The 17367-nt window shown below is 42.1% G+C and overlaps 1 protein-coding gene across 1 annotated transcript in view; it reads left to right on the top strand.

Annotated features, from left to right (window-relative positions):
• Positions 1–17367, top strand: part of Phlpp1 (PH domain and leucine rich repeat protein phosphatase 1) — a 222007-nt gene that overhangs the window by 150717 nt on the left and 53923 nt on the right. Inside the window, 3 exon segments of the mRNA NM_021657.2 lie at positions 1577–1723; positions 2237–2467; positions 17039–17241. Coding sequence (NP_067689.2) covers positions 1577–1723; positions 2237–2467; positions 17039–17241 — 581 coding nt within the window.

Raw genomic sequence — 17367 nt, forward strand, 5'->3', positions numbered from 1 at the left:
GCAGAGCCCGTCACCTTACCTTGTATGTGAGAGGGTATAGGCAAGCGGAATAAAGAAAAAGAAGTCTCTCTAAAGATCTAATGGACAGAAGTATAATAGTAAAAACAACTAAAAAAATGGAAATTCAGTTAAACAATCATTATTTGCCTTTTTGTCAATCTAAGTTACTAGTAGATCTATATTCATGCATCCAATAAGATAGCTGTTATTAAAAATGGTAATGCTTTGGCCCTGTTCAGTAGGTACACTATCAATTTTCTATGCTGAATAAAATTTTACATTTTGTGGGGACTACAGCTTAATATTTTATCATAAATTTTAGTAAGTTGGTTATGTAATCACCTGTATGCTCTTAGCAGAGTGTAAAGGACCAACTATTAGGCTGGGCAGTCTTTGCAAGAATTAACCGTTTCTCATCTCATATGAGTAGATGTCCAGAGTGTAAGTGTTGAATACACAGAGAGGTAAACATTAAAGACAGCTTCTGCAGTTGCCTGAGTGACTGAGAAAATAAAAGGACCCTACCAAAGCAGAGCAGATAGAAGGATTTATTAAGTTTTTGATAAAAGAAGTAGGATGGCTCAGAGCAAGGACAGGTTGTGTCTTAGGGTTTTACTACTAAGAACAGACACCATGACCGAGGCAACTCTTATAAGGACAACATTTAATTGGGGCCAGGCTCAGAGGTTCAGTCCAGTATCATCAAGGTGGGAATATGGCAGCATCTAGGCAGGCGTGGTGCAGGAAAAGCTGAGTTCTACATCTTCAGCCACAGGGAGCCAGGAACAGCCTGAGCATCCTCAGGCAGCTGGGAGGAGGGTCTCCAAGCCCACCCCACAGTGACACACTTCCTCCAACAAGGCCACACCTTCTAATAGTGCCACTCCCTGGGCCAAGCATATGCAAACCATCACAGGTTGTGATGGGATGGAACGAGCCATTCAAGGAGCAGTGAGATTCCAAGGAAGATGAGGTATAGAGCAGGAAAAATAGACTGGCCATGAGTGCTGGTCTGAAGTGGGAGAAGAAATAGAGATGCACATAAGGAGGAAGAGGGTTAGGGAGAGTTCGGAAGGGGCTCGGGGAAGAGCATTGGTATGAACTGAAGAGAGTTCTTCAAGAAGGTTGTGTGGGCAGCAACAAGTGCTGTGTTAGACAGGGATGATGGGAACCGGTCCTAAACCTGACTCTGCAGAGCCCGGGGCATCTGGGAAACAGCTTTGAGAGTTTGTTCTGCTGAGCTGGGGTTGGAGGCGAGAGGCACAAATTTTGGACTGGGAGATACCAGGAAGCCTTGTTTCCCAGATTTTCTTGCTCAGGGTCCTTCCCAGGACTCTTTATGTAAAAAAGTTGTCCAGTAGAACTTACTCCCCAGTCAACCCGATCTTAAAGCAACAAGTCCTGCTGAATGCTTTTACCTTTTAGGTAAAACACTGGCCTTGGACTCGGACTTACCCTCTGACTTTGCCAGAGGCAGAGTTCTACCTCAGTCAGACCAGGGAGCTGAGCAGGATTCTCCTCAGGGATCTGCTATGTGTTTGTGACATTTGTCTCTTCTCTCTCTTTATTGGGATAGATTCACCAAATTGAAGAGCCTTAACCTTTCCAATAACCACCTAGGAGCCTTTCCGTCAGCAGTCTGCAGCATCCCAACCCTGGCAGAGCTGAATGTGTCTTGCAATGCCCTGCAAGAAGTCCCAGCAGCTGTTGGAGCTATGCAGAAGTAAGTACTTTCCACCACTGCGGCTACCTGTAGAGAGCTCCGTGGAACTTGCACATCATATTAATTTATTTGTTTGCCAAGGAAGTGTGGCCTTAGACCTAGCAGTATGTCACTCTGTGGTCTGTGTACAGTTCACATGTTAAAAGTTTAGAGTTCAAAGTTGTGTGAAAATTAAAGTTCTTTATGAATGAGTTTTTCATTTTCTGAGTTACAGAATTTTAAGTCTTAGATATTAATTTTAAGAAAAAATGGAACAATGTATATTGGAGCTGGTTTGTTACCACACTTCCCCATGTATGCCTTTGCAAGTTGAGATCGGTAACAGTTCCCATTTTAATAGAAGCCTAAAGTCCTTATTTTGATCCTTTCCCTCCTTGTCCATTGTTACCTTCTACCTTGTCTTTATGCATTTTGCAGCATTACAGTGATATGAGCTTCACGGATATGTGTGTGTGTTGATAGCAAAGTTCAAAACTGTACTTTTCTGTAAAATTATTCTATTTTCTTTGATAGCTTACAGACGTTCTTGCTGGATGGAAATTTTCTCCAGTCCCTTCCTGCTGAGTTGGAGAACATGCACCAGCTCAGCTATCTGGGTCTTTCCTTTAATGAATTCACTGACATTCCAGAGGTGTTGGAGAAGCTGACTGCTGTGGATAAACTGTGCATGGCTGGGAACTGTATGGAGACCCTTAGACTACAGGCCTTAAGAAGGATGCCTCATATTAAACACGTGGACCTAAGGTAACCCCTCTTCAGAAGCAGATCCTGCTTGAGTGACTGGATGTATTGTGGGTGAGTTAGCCAAATAGTCTGAGGGAAGAAATGACTGACTGTGAGGTTTGTTCTTCCCTAAAGCTTGCATGAAAGAAATCCCACTATTGACTGACTGTTTCACCTTGATTTTGTAAACGTGAGCCCAGTTTGAATTTGCATGAATCTGTAGGAGCACTGGGGTAGGGAACTGTTTCTCTTAACTGGAAGTCATCAGACACACAGTGGACATTGGTCTTAGTCTTTCTTATCAGCCTTACCTGAGGCGTGTGATACTGCACAGCGTCTTCGGGGCTTCGTTGGTGGTGGTGGTGGTGGCGGTGGCGGTGGTGGTGGTGGTAGTGGTGTTTGTTTTTGTATTTTTTCTTTTCTTTTCTCTCTTGGCTTTCTTAATTTAAGTTAAATTGGTTTAAATTTCTTCTATATTCATTCAAGTGCCTCTGAGCTTAGCTTATCATTCTTCACAAAAATATAAATTCTATAATTTCCTGTGAGGTCCAAATTTAGCAGTGCCTTCAACTGTGATCCCTTGTAAAAGCAGAGACCACATTAAAACCCAAAAAGAATCTTCTGGCTCTGTCTTTGCTGCCAGTGGATGCCAGTGGATGCTTAGTCATTATTCTTGGGTAGGTAAGGTCCTGTTATTTTAATCACAGAGAATTATTATACAAGGGGGATGTGGTTTGCATTCCCTTAGAGATTTGTTGGTATTTGCCTGGATGCATGTATATACCAAGTGCCCACCGAAATCAGAAGAGGGTGTCAGGTCTGCTAGAACTGGAGTAATGGATAATCGTGAGCTGCCCTGTGGGAGCTGGGAACCAAAGTCCAGTCCTCAAAGGCAAACAAGTACTTTTAACAACTGAGCCATCTTTATGAGCCCAAGGAGATGCTTTTTTAAAATTAATTTATTTACATTCCAGCCATTGCCCCTTCTCCCAGTCCCCCTCTCACATTTCCTAATCCAATTCCTCCTTCCCCTTTGCCTGGAAGAGGGTCCTCCCCAACCCCACACCCCAGGCATCCCCCTTATCTGGGGCCTCACTTCTCTTGAGGATTAAGCATATCTTCTCCCACTGAGGCCAGACCAGGTAGTCCCCTGCTGCATATGTTCCAGGGGGCTCGTGTATGCAGCCCTGTCTTTCTGCTGGAGGTAGACTTTTCAGAGTTCTATTCCCCACTGTTGGGCCTTTTGGTTAAGGTCCCTCCCTTTGAATCCTGAGAGTCTCTTCCCTCTCAGGTCTCTGGGACTTTCTAGTTTCCCTACTTCCCATCATTCCATGCATATTTCCATTCATTCATTTTCCTGGCCCTCTGGACTTCTCTCAGCTCTCCCCACCCCATACCTCAGCCTGTTCCCCTTTTTCTCTTCCCCTCCCCTCTCCCACCTACATCCCTTCCTCCCTCTGCCTCCCATGATTCTTTTCTCCCCCTTCTAAGTGTGACTGAAATACCCTCACTTGGGCCTTCCTGCTTGTTAAACTTCTTATGGTCTGCGGGTTGTATCCTAGGTATTCTGTATTTTATGGCTAATATCCGCTTATCAGTGAGTATGTACTATGTATGTCCTTTTGGGTCTGTGTTACCTCACTCAGGATAATATTTTCTAGTTCCATCCATTTGCCTGCAAAACTCGGATGTCCTCATTCTTAATAGCTGAGTGGTACTCCACTGTGGAAATGAACCACATGTTCTGTATCCATTCTTCTGGGACATCTGGGTTGTTTCCGGTGTCTGACTATCACAAACAAGGCTGCTATGAACATACTGGAACATGTGTCCTTGTTATATATTGGACCGTCTTTTGGGTATATGGCCAGGAGTGGTACAGCTGGATCTTCAGGTAGAACTATTTCCAGTTTTCTGAGGAACCATCAGATTGATTTCCAGAGTGGTTGTACCAGTTTTTAGTCCCACCAGCAATGGAGGAGTGTTCGTCTTTCTGCATATCCTCGACAGCATCTGCTGTCACCTAAGTTTTTTTTCACCTTAACCATTCTGATTGATGTGAGATGGAATCTCAGGGTTATTTTGATTTGTGTTTCCCTTGATGACTAAGGACTTTGAACATTTCTTTAATTGCTTCTTGCCCATTTGAGATTACTCGGTTGTGAATTCTCTGTTTAGCCTTGTACCCCGTTTTTTATATTGGGTTGTTTAATTGAGTTAATTGGGATTTATGGAGGTTAACTTCTTGAGTTCTTTATATTTTGGATATTAGTCATCTGTCGGATGTAGGGTTAGTGAAGATCTTTCTCCAGTATGTAGGTTGTCCTATTGACAGTGTCTGTGCCTTACAGAAGCTTTTCACTTCATGAGGTTCCATTTGTCAATTCTTGATCCTAGGGCCTGGGCCATTGGTGTTCTGTTCAAGAAGGTTTCCCTATGCCAATGAGTCTGAGGCTCTGTTCCATTTTCTCTTCTATTAAATTCAGTGTATCTGGTTTTATGTTGAGGACCTTGATCCACTTGGACTTGAGCTTTGTGCAAGGTAATAAATGCAGATCTATTTTCATTCTTCTACAGCAGACCACCAGTTAGACCAGCACCGTATATTGAGGATGCTTTCTTTTTTCACTGTGTGGTTTGGCTTCTTTGTCAAAGATCAAGTGTCCATGGGTGTGTGGGTTTATTTCTGGGTCTTCACTTCTATTCTATTGGTAGATCTGTCTGTCTCTGAACCGATACCATGCATTCTTTATCACTGTTGCTCTGTAGTGGCTCTTGACATCAAGGATGATGATTTCCCCTACAAGACTTGTATTGTTGAGAATTGTGTATGCTATCCTTGGTTTTTGTCTTTCCATAAGTTGAGAATTGCTCTTTCCATGCCTGTGAAGAATTGTGTAGGAATTTTGATGGAATTGCATTAAATTTGTACATTTTTCACTTTGTTAATCCTACCAATCCATGAGTATGGGAGATCTTTCCATCTTCTGAGGTCTTTTTTAACTTCTTTCAGGCATTTAAAGTTCTTGTTATGCAGATCTTTCTGTTGCTTGGCAAAAATTACAGCAAGTTATTTTATACTATCTGTGGCTGTTGTGAAGAGTGTTGCTTTCCTCATTTCTTTCTCAACCTGTTTATTATGTGTATAAAGGAAGGATACTAACTTGTTTGAGTTAATTTTCTATCCGGTCACCTTGCTGAAGTTATCAGCTGTAGGAACTCTCTGATACATTTTTTTTTTTTTATTAACTTGAGTATTTCTTATATACATTTCCAGTGTTATTCCCTTTCCCGGTTTCCGGGCAAACATCCCCCTCCCCCCTCCACTTCCTTATGGGTGCTCCCCTCCCAACCCTCCCCCCATTGCCGCCCTCCCCCCCATAGTCTAGTTCACTGGGGGTTCAGTCTTAGCAGGACCCAGGGCTTCCCCTTCCACTGGTGCTCTTACTAGGATATTCATTGCTACCTATGGGGTCAGAGTCCAGGGTCAGTCCATATATAGTCTTTAGGTAGTGGCTTAGTCCCTGGAAGCTCTGATTGCTTGACATTGTTGTACTTTTGGGGTCTCGAGCCCCTTCAAGCTCTTCCAGTTCTTTCTCTGATTCCTTCAACAGGGGACCTATTCTCAGTTCAGTGGTTTGCTGCTGGCATTCGCCTCTGTATTTGCTGTATTCTGGCTGTGTCTCTCAGGAGTGATCTACATCCGGCTCCTGTCGGTCTGCACTTCTTTGCTTCATCCATCTTGTCTAATTGGGTGGCTGTATATGTATGGGCCACATGTGGGGCAGGCTCTGAATGGGTGTTCCTTCAGTCTCTGTTTTAATCTTTGCCTCTCCCTTCCCTGCCAAGGGTATTCTTTTTCCTCATTTAAAGAAGGAGTGAAGCATTCACATTTTGATCATCCGTCTTGAGTTTCGTTTGTTCTAGGGATCTAGGGTAATTCAAGCATTTGGGCTACTAGCCACTTATCAATGAGTGCATACCATGTATGTCTTTCTGTGATTGGGTTAGCTCACTCAGAATGATATTTTCCAGTTCCATCCATTTGCCTACGGATTTCATAAACTCGTTGTTTTTGATAGCTGAGTAATATTCCATTGTGTAGATGTACCACATTTTCTGTATCCATTCCTCTGTTGAAGGGCATCTGGGTTCTTTCCATTTTCTGGCTATTATAAATAAGGCTGCGATGAACATAGTGGAGCACGTGTCTCTTTTATATGTTGAGGCATCTTTTGGGTATATGCCCAAGAGAGGTATAACTGGATCCTCAGGCAGTTCAATGTCCAATTTTCTGAGGAACCTCCAGACTGATTTCCAGAAGGGTTTTACCAGTCTGCAATCCCACCAACAATGGAGGAGTGTTCCTCTTTCTCCACATCCTCGCCAGCATCTGCTGTCACCTGAGTTTTTGATCTTAGCCATTCTCACTGGTGTGAGGTGAAATCTCAGGGTTGTTTTGATTTGCATTTCCCTTATGACTAAAGATGTTGAACATTTCTTTAGGTGTTTCTCAGCCATTCGGCATTCCTCAGCTGTGAATTCTTTGTTTAGCTCTGAACCCCATTTTTTAATAGGGTTATTTGTTTCCCTGCGGTCTAACTTCTTGAGTTCTTTGTATATTTTGGATATAAGGCCTCTATCTGTTGTAGGATTGGTAAAGATCTTTTCCCAATCTGTTGGTTGCCGTTTTGTCCTAACCACAGTGTCCTTTGCCTTACAGAAGCTTTGCAGTTTTATGAGATCCCATTTGTCGATTCTTGATCTTAGAGCGTAAGCCATTGGTGTTTTGTTCAGGAAATTTTTTCCAGTGCCCATGTGTTCCAGATGCTTCCCTAGTTTTTCTTCTATTAGTTTGAGTGTGTCTGGTTTGATGTGGAGGTCCTTGATCCACTTGGACTTAAGCTTTGTACAGGGTGATAAGCATGGATCGATCTGCATTCTTCTACATGTTGACCTCCAGTTGAACCAGCACCATTTGCTGAAAATGCTATCTTTTTTCCACTGGATGGTTTTGGCTCCTTTGTCAAAAATCAAGTGACCATAGGTGTGTGGGTTCATTTCTGGGTCTTCAATTCTATTCCATTGGTCTATCTGTCTGTCTCTGTACCAATACCATGCAGTTTTTATCACTATTGCTCTGTAATACTGCTTGAGTTCAGGGATAGTGATTCCCCCTGAAGTCCTTTTATTGTTGAGGATAGCTTTAGCTATCCTGGGTTTTTTGTTATTCCAGATGAATTTGCAAATTGTTCTGTCTAACTCTTTGAAGAATTGGATTGGTATTTTGATGGGGATTGCATTGAATCTGTAGATTGCTTTTGGTAAAATGGCCATTTTTACTATATTAATCCTGCCAATCCATGAGCATGGGAGATCTTTCCATCTTCTGAGGTCTTCTTCAATTTCTTTCCTCAGTGTCTTGAAGTTCTTATTGTACAGATCTTTTACTTGCTTGGTTAAAGTCACACCGAGGTACTTTATATTATTTGGGTCTATTATGAAGGGTGTCGTTTCCCTAATTTCTTTCTCGGCTTGTTTCTCTTTTGTATAGAGGAAGGCAACTGATTTATTTGAGTTAATTTTATACCCAGCCACTTTGCTGAAGTTGTTTATCAGCTTTAGTAGTTCTCTGGTGGAACTTTTGGGATCACTTAAATATACTATCATATCATCTGCAAATAGTGATATTTTGACTTCTTCTTTTCCGATCTGTATCCCCTTGATCTCCTTTTGTTTTCTGATTGCTCTGGCTAGAACTTCAAGAACTACATAGAATAAGTAGGGAGAGAGTGGGCAGCCTTGTCTAGTCCCTGATTTTAGTGGGATTGCTTCAAGTTTCTCTCCATTTAGTTTAATGTTAGCAACTGGTTTGCTGTATATGGCTTTTACTATGTTTAGGTATGGGCCTTGAATTCCTATTCTTTCCAGGACTTTTATCATGAAGGGGTGTTGAATTTGGTCAAATGCTTTCTCAGCATCTAATGAAATGATCATGTGGTTCTGTTCTTTCAGTTTGTTTATATAATGGATCACGTTGATGGTTTTCCATATATTAAACCATCCCTGCATGCCTGGAATGAAGCCTACTTGATCATGGTGGATGATTGTTTTGATGTGCTCTTGAATTCGGTTTGCCAGAATTTTGTTGAGTATTTTTGCGTCGATATTCATAAGGGAAATTGGTCTGAAGTTCTCTTTCTTTGTTGGGTCTTTGTGTGGTTTAGGTATAAGAGTAATTGTGGCTTCGTAGAAGGTATTCGGTAGTGATCCATCTGTTTCAATTTTGTGGAATAGTTTGGATAATATTGGTATGAGGTCTTCTATGAAGGTTTGATAGAATTCTGCACTAAACCCGTCTGGACCTGGGCTCTTTTTGGTTGGGAGACCTTTAGTGACTGCTTTTATTTCCTTAGGAGTTATGGGGGTTGTTTAACTGGTTTATCTGTTCCTGATTTAACTTCGATACCTGGTATCTGTCTAGGAAATTGTCCATTTCCTGAAGATTTTCAAGTTTTGTTGAATATAGGCTTTTATAGTAAGATCTGATGATTTTTTGAATTTCCTCTGAATCTGTAGTTATGTCTCCCTTTTCATTTCTGATTTTGTTAATTTGGACGCACTCTCTGTGTCCTCTCGTTAGTCTGGCTAAGGGTTTATCTATCTTGTTGATTTTCTCAAAGAACCAACTTTTGGTTCTGTTGATTCTTTCTATGGTCCTTTTTGTTTCTACTTGTTTGATTTCAGCTCTGAGTTTGATTATTTCCTGCCTTCTACTCCTCCTGGGTGTATTTGCTTCTTTTTGTTCTAGAGCTTTTAGGTGTGCTGTCAAGCTGCTGACATATGCTCTTTCCTATTTCTTTCTGCAGGCACTCAGCGCTATGAGTTTTCCTCTTAGCACAGCTTTCATTGTGTCCCATAAGTTTGGGTATGTTGTACCTTCATTTTCATTAAATTCTAAAAAGTTTTTAATTTCTTTATTTCTTCCTTGACGAGGTTATCATTGAGTAGAGCATTGTTCAATTTCCACGTATATGTGGGCATTCTTCCCTTATTGTTATTGAAGACCAGTTTTAGGCCGTGGTGGTCCGATAGCACGCATGGGATTATTTCTATCTTTCTGTACCTGTTGAGGCCCGTTTTTTGACCAATTATATGGTCAGTTTTGGAGAAAGTATCATGAGGAGCTGAGAAGAAGGTATATCCTTTTGTTTTAGGATAGAATGTTCTATAAATATCCGTTAAGTCCATTTGGCTCATGACTTCTCTTAGTCTGTCGACATCACTGTTTAATTTCTGTTTCCATGATCTGTCCAATGATGAGAGTGGGGTGTTGAAATCTCCCACTATTATTGTGTGAGGTGCAATGTGTGTTTTGAGCTTTAGTAAGGTTTCTTTTACGTATGTAGGTGCCCTTGTATTTGGGGCATAGATATTTAGGTTGAGAGTTCATCTTGGTGGATTTTTCCTTTGATGAATATGAAGTGTCCTTCCTTATCTTTTTTGATGACTTTTAGTTGAAAATTGATTTTATTTGATATTAGAATGGCTACTCCAGCTTGCTTCTTCCAACCATTTGCTTGGAAAGTTGTTTTCCAGCCTTTCACTCTGAGGTAGTGTCTGTCTTTGTCTCTGAGGTGTGTTTCCTATAGGCAGCAGAATGCAGGGTCCTCGTTGCGTATCCAGTTTGTTAATCTATGTCTTTGTATTGGGGAGGTGAGGCCATTGATGTTGAGAGATATTAAGGAATAGTGATTATTGCTTCCCGTTATATTCATATTTGGATGTGAGGTTATGTTTGTGTGCTTTCACTCTCTTTGTTTTGTTGCCAAGACGATTAGTTTCTTGCTTCTTCTAGGGTATAGCTTGCCTCCTTATGTTGGGCTTTACCATTTATTATCCTTTGTAGTGCTGGATTTGTAGAAAGATATTGTGTAAATTTGGTTTCGTCATGGAATATCTTGGTTTCTCCATCTATGTTAATTGAGAGTTTTGCGGGATACAGTAACCTGGGCTGGCATTTGTGTTCTCTTAGGGTCTGTATGACATCAGTCCAGGATCTTCTGGCCTTCATAGTTTCTGGCGAGAAGTCTGGTGTTATTCTGATAGGTCTGCCTTTATATGTTACTTGACCTTTTTCCCTTACTGCTTTTAATATTCTTTCTTTATTTTGTGCGTTTGGTGTTTTGACAATTATGTGACGGGAGGTGTTTCTTTTCTGGTCCAATCTATTTGTAGTTCTGTAGGCTTCTTGTATGTCTATGGGTATCTCTTTTTTTAGGTTAGGGAAGTTTTCTTCTATGATTTTGTTGAAGATATTTACTGGTCCTTTGAGCTGGGAGTCTTCACTCTCTTCTATACCTATTATCCTTAGGTTTGATCTTCTCATTGAGTCCTGGATTTCCTGTATGTTTTGGACCAGTAGCTTTTTCCGCTTTACATTATCTTTGACAGTTGAGTCAATGATTTCTGTAGAATCTTCTGCTCCTGAGATTCTCTCTTCCATCTCTTGTATTCTGTTGATGAAGCTTGTATCTACAGCTCCTTGTCTCTTCTTTTGGTTTTCTATATCCAGGGTTGTTTCCATGTGTTCTTTCTTGATTGCTTCTATTTCCATTTTTAATTCCTTCAACTGTTTGATTGTGTTTTCCTGGAATTCTTTCAGGGATTTTTGCGATTCTTTCAGGGATTTTTGCGATTCCTCTCTGTAGGCTTCTACTTGTTTATTAATGTTTTCCTGTGTTTCCCTAAGGGAGTTCTTCACATCTTTCTTGAAGTCCTCCAGCATCATGATCAAAAATGATTTTGAAACTAGATCTTGCTTTTTTGGTGTGTTTGGATATTCCATGTTTGTTTTGATGGGAGAATTGGGCTCCAATGGTGCCATGTAGTCTTGGTTTCTGTTGCTTGGGTTCCTGCGCTTGCCTCTCGCCATCAGATTATCTCTAGTGTTACTTTGTTCTGCTATTTCTGACAGTGGCTAGACTGTCCTATAAGCCTGTGTGTCAGGAGTGCTGTAGACCTGTTTTCCTCTCTTTCAGTCAGTTATGGGGACAGAGTGTTCTGCTTTCGGGCGTGTAGTTTTTCCTCTCTACAGGTCTTCAGCTGTTCCTGTGGGCCTGTGTCTTGAGTTCACCAGGCAGCTTTCTTGCAGCAGAAAAGTTGGTCTTACCTGTGGTCCCGAGGCTCAAGTTCGCTCTCGGGGTGCTGCCCACGGGCTCTTTCTGGCGGCAGTAACCAGGAAGACCTGTGCCACCCCTTCCGGGAGCTTATGCAGCCTCAGGAGTGCCCACCTGACCAGGCGGAGAGGTCTCTTTCCCACGGGGTCTGGGAGCAGATAGCTGCTGCGGGCGGGGATCCGAGAGTGTGGGACTTCTGGTAAACACAGGACGTGCCCTGTTCTAGAGGAATTCTGCCTCTGTGTGTCCCGATTTCACCAGGCAGCCTTCTTGCAACAGACAAGTTGGTCTTACCTGTGGTCCTGAGGCTCAAGTTTGCTCGCGGGGTGCTGCCCACGGGCTCTCTGGGGCAGCAGCAACCAGGAAGACCTGTGCCGCCCCTTCCGGGAGCTTCAGTGCACCAGGATTCCAGATGGCCTTTGGTGTTTTCCTCTGGCGTCCGAGATGTATGTACAGAGAGCAGTCTCTTCTGGTTTCCCAGGCTTGTCTGCCTCTCTGAAGGTTTAGCTCTCCCTCCCACGGGATTTGGGTGCAGAGGACTGTTTATCCGGTCTGTTTCCTTCAGGTTCCGGCGGTGTCTCAGGCAGGGGTCCTGCCGCTCCTGGGTCTGATACAATTTTGCGTGTTGCTTATATATGCTATCATTTCATCTGCAAATAGTGATACTTTGACTTCTTCCTTTCCAATTTGTATCTCCTTGATCTCCTTTTGTTGTCTAATTGCTCTGGCTAGAACTTTGAGTACCATATTGAATAGCTAGGGAAAGAGTGGGCAACTTTGTCTTATCCCTGGTTTTAGTGGAATTGCTTTTCATTTCTCTCCATTTAATTTGATGTTGGCTATTGGTTTGCTATATATTGCTTTTATTATGTTTAGGTATGTGCCATGAATTCCTGGTATATCCAAGACTTGTACCATCAAGGGATACTGTAGTTTGTCTAAAGATCATGTCACTTTTTTTTTCTTGACATAGCACATACTGGCATTAAATCAAATCGGGTAAACTACTAAACAGTCCCATAACCCATAAGGAAATAAAAGTAATCCTTAAAAACCTCTCAACCAGAAAAAAGCCCAGGACCAGATGATTTTAGTGCAGAATTCTACCAGACCTTCAAAGAGTTAATACCAATACTCCTCAAACTATACTAGTAATCCTCAAACTATTCCACAAAATAGAAACAGAAGGAACACTATCTAATTCATTCTATGAAGCCACAGTTACTCTGATACCTTACAAAGATAGAGAACCTCAGGTCAATTTTACTTATGAATATAGATGCAAAAATACTCAATAAAATTCTTGCAAACCAAATCAAAAAAAATATCAAAACCATCATACACCATAATCAAGTAGGTTTCTTCCCAGGGATGCAGGGATGGTTCAATATTTGAAAATCCATCAACACAATATACTATGTAAACAAGAAGATGCTTTTTAAATTTTATCCTAAAATAAATAGTCAAGAGCATCCATGGATTTAACTTCTTACGAAGCAGTTTACTGGGTTGAGTCTTTAATGGTAGCTTGCTCAGTTTAACCAGAATCTCATATCTTCTTACTAGCCATTGTAAATCTTGAGCCATTTGACTTCTATGCCTCCATTTCTCATCTACAAATTACAGTTAAGAATGGAACCCACTTCATGGAGTTGGGGAAAGAATTAAGTTAAACTGCTTGGCATTCCTAGCAAGGATTATGTTCTGTGGTTACCTGACGGTGGCTATCCCCATGCATGAAGCCTGCTCAACTGTCTTTCTTGGTGTCTTTAATGTTTGTGAGTGTGGGTCTGTCTTTGCTGCACTACCCACTCTCCTCCCTTGCTACAGAAGGGGCTGCATTTGCTCCCTTCTTCTCCCATGTGTGGTTTGACCTGTGGCCCGTACATCCCATCAACAGGACAGCTTGGCTTCATCTCACACTACATTGGGCAGGCCTCCTAATCGGGGCTATTAATGGTGTGCAAGGCTAGAATTCTTAATTTGCCAAATATAAATGGCTGTGATTTATTTGAGCTTAAGATATTTTCAGAATGGGATAGGAATCAATACTTTGCCTAGTTAAATTTATTTGCAAACATAATGTTATTTAATTCTGAATTGTTTATGTAGAAATTTCATTTTTCAGAATTTTGGTTTTGTTTTGTTTTGTTTTGTTTTTGCTTGGTGACTCAGTGGTAGAGGTTTGTTAGACCCAGCAACGATGGACACTGACCTCAGGTAACAAGCTTGAGATGGTTTCAGAATTTAGTGGAGTATGTGTCAAAGAAGTCATTTTTCTTGAAGGAGCTTACAAACAAGATTGATCTAATCTGTCTAGAGGTAACATTCCCTAGGAAGAGTTTTGCGAAGTCCTGGGCTTGTCCATTCTAATTTGAGTCTTTTTGAATGGCACCAGGTAGATACTGTTTACCAGAGGAGACACTGGACGTTTTGTAAACACTGAGTGCATGTGTAGGTAACTGCGTCCTTCTGGTGGCTGTGCTAAAGCAGAGAGGAGACTGTAGCCTGGGCTGCAATTCTGCCCTGGTGCTTCAGTTGAAGCTAGTAAGTAAGGGGTTATTTACGGAATTTCCTCTAAGCAAGCAGCTGCTTTGTTTGTTTGTTTGTTTGTTTGTTTGTTTTTGTGTTGAGACAGGGTTTCTCTCTGTAGACCTCTAGCTTTCCCAGAGCTCTCTTTGTAGACAAAAGTGGCCTCAAACTCACAGTGATCTGTCTGCCTCTGCCTTCTCAGTGCAGGGATTAAAGGTGTGCGCTACCAAGCCCAACTGCAAAGAGCCGATTTTATTGCATTTCCTTCCTAAAGAAATGTTATATTAAACTTACACCATCACACTTTCTTTTATCCATTCCCCCACATTGTCATTCTTCAATCTAAATATTCTCTTCTGTGCCACTAATTGCCCAGCCCCTGACGTAACTGGTCCCAGTTCTCTCTCTTTACTGGCTTCTCTCTCTGGATTGTAACTTGGGTGGTGTGTACTCATAACTTCATCTTCTTGATCATCTTGATTTTAATCATTTTTCGACCTTTCCTTAGCTCTTTTTCTTCTTGGGACCAATTTCCCTTCAGCTGTCAGCTGGAGATTTACCCTTGCTTTCCCGTATTTACACACTCTCCATACCAGTGAAGTCCTGTGCAAGTAAGGCTCTGTCTGTCTTAGAGCTGCTCATGTGCCTTCCCACACAAGCTGGGAAGCCATTTCTTTGCTACTTTTCCACAGTGAAATAGGAACTTATATTTTAGAAATGTGTAGTAATTTTACATCAGTACTGTATTCAAGCACTTCATGTATGGCAGAGTGATTACAGAAAAACAGCTGGAGTGTTAGATTTGCATAGAAAGTCATATGCTATAGGAGCTGTGTGCTGGCGTAGACCGTGGTGAGTTAGAAAGAAGGCTCCTTGGCGTGGCCTGTTAAGTAGTCCCCTCACTTATCCTTATCCCCTGTTGGCATTGAGTTGGTAAAGCCCTTGACAAATACTTCTGAGCAGTACATGAGTGTAGCCAGCCATGCTATGACTCTTCCCACTTTGTCTGTAGCATGCGTGAAAGTCACTATGTTCCTGCTTGTGGTCCAGATGCCACAGTGCCACTTCCTGGGACCTGCTTTTCCCTTTCCACAGCCTTGGGATGAGATGAGGAGTTTCCTTTTCAGTAGCTTCTGCTTTGTTGGCTTCTCTCACAGGACCGAGAGTTCTCCTGTGGAGCACATCGCAGCACTTCATCTTGTTACTGTCTGTTCAGTATAAGGGCAGAGGTCGTGGACCCCGTCATCCGCACCACCTCAGCCCCTTACAGTGCACACAGAACTGGAACACAGAGGTTCCTTTCATTTTCTTAACTATTGCTCAGAATAAAGATGCTTTTCTCATTTCACAAATGCTGGTTAGGCAACTGCTGCTCAAGGTCCCCCACCTGGAGCTGGGAGGGAATTCTCCAGGCTGCTCTCGCACTGGGCGTCACCTTCCCTTTCCTTCTCGGCATTGTTTAATGTTTCCCATTGAAACAACCCTTCTTGTTATGTAACTGTCTGTAGACTGACTTGTGATTGGGTTGCTGCTTGAAATGAAGATGATGGTGCCATTATGGTTATTCAGAGTGTGGTGTGGTAGAGAACAAGAAACAGTCTTTAAATTCTTTCTGTCGTGTTCTCAAAGATGAGGCATGTGTTCTAGTCTTTGTGCACATTCTGATAGTATAGTGAACATTTGGGAATAGACAAAGTTCTGGCTTAAGGCCAAATTTTGAGTCTTACAATGCAGAACAAGAAAAGAAGGAACTGAGAAGATCACTGTGGGGGCATGTGAAGACACCATGCGCTGCACTTGTTGTCAAGTCCTCACTCGGAGCTGTCACTCACCATTGTTGCAGTCAGCGGCTCTGCTATACGACTCTTAGCAGTTCATAGACGGAGCTCTGTTTTGTTTTTTAAAGGGTGGGCATTGCAGAGAATGTCTAGTCTCAAACTCCAACCATAATACCAGTGCCCCAATCCAGTGCACAAGCTGTGCTTTCTCAACTGGGAAGAGAGACATTGTTTCTTTTCAGAGGAAGTGTGGCCTACCTTGATACCAAGAGGTGACAGACATTGTCATCTCTTTTCTCAAAGTGGAAAATGAATTTATATTTGTTATATTGGTTTCATATCTTTCTCATATTGATCCATTGCTACTTGTCTCTGGCACCTCACCTGCATCTGCTTCTCCAACTAGTTGTCAGGGCAACCATTCTTTCCGATGTTTCTATCTGCTCTAAATTGTTGTTCCCCATCGATGCCCTTCAGTTTATGATTTCTCAATGATGTCCTGGAGGCCAGTGTTCAGTGTCTTCTTACTTGGCTCATTGAGTAGTGTCCCATGTGTGGAGATGGCTTTGTCTATCAGTCCTGATCCTGAGACTCAAGAATCCCTGTACCTAAATTCCATGTCTGGTGCTCCTGTTCAGAATGGGGCTTGAAGACCTCGTCCTTGACTTTGTTCTTTGGGGTTGCCCACATGCTTTTCCCATGATCCTGTGTCTTCCTTTTGGGAGCCAGTGTAGTTGCACTGTGTCTCAGGTGGCTCTGGGCTTCTTTCCGATGTCCTTCATGGCGTCTATACTTTCTCAACCTTGTTCTTTGGAAGCAAGTGCATTAAGTGGATATTTTTTTCTTTTCTTGAAGTGAATTAGGTAAAGCCAATATACTTTTTCCTCTTCCAGTCTTTATGACCTAAATTCTGTTTCAAAATATATCATAAAGGCTCAGACCTCTTAGAATTGTAGTTAAAAATAGTTTGTGAATGTTGCCAGTTAAACAAGGCCAGATGCATGGGAAACTCTGGCGCACTGGGACTTGAGTCCTTCATCACTGCACACTGTGTGGACTGGTGTGGTGGTTAAAAGCTTATATTTCTCTCCTTCTTCCTTAAGACTGAACATACTCAGAAAGCTTATAACAGATGAAGTGGACTTTCTGCAACATGTCACTCAGCTTGACCTGCGAGACAATAAACTTGGTGATCTAGATGCTATGATCTTCAACAACATAGAAGTTCTGCACTGCGAGAGGAATCAGCTGGTGACACTGAACATTTGTGGCTATTTCCTAAAAGCACTCTATGCTTCTTCTAACGGTGAGTAGCGTAGCACAGCAGCTGGCCCGTGTACCTGGCGCCAGCATCCATGCCTTACTGACACGGCTCCCTCCTCATCTCTGACGTAAGGGTCAAATCCTTTCCAGGTACAAGAAGAATGTTGTT

This window comes from Rattus norvegicus, chromosome 13, assembly GCF_021556685.1.
Source record: "Rattus norvegicus strain SHRSP/BbbUtx chromosome 13, alternate assembly SHRSP_T2T, whole genome shotgun sequence".
NCBI classification, from domain to species: Eukaryota; Metazoa; Chordata; class Mammalia; order Rodentia; family Muridae; genus Rattus; species Rattus norvegicus.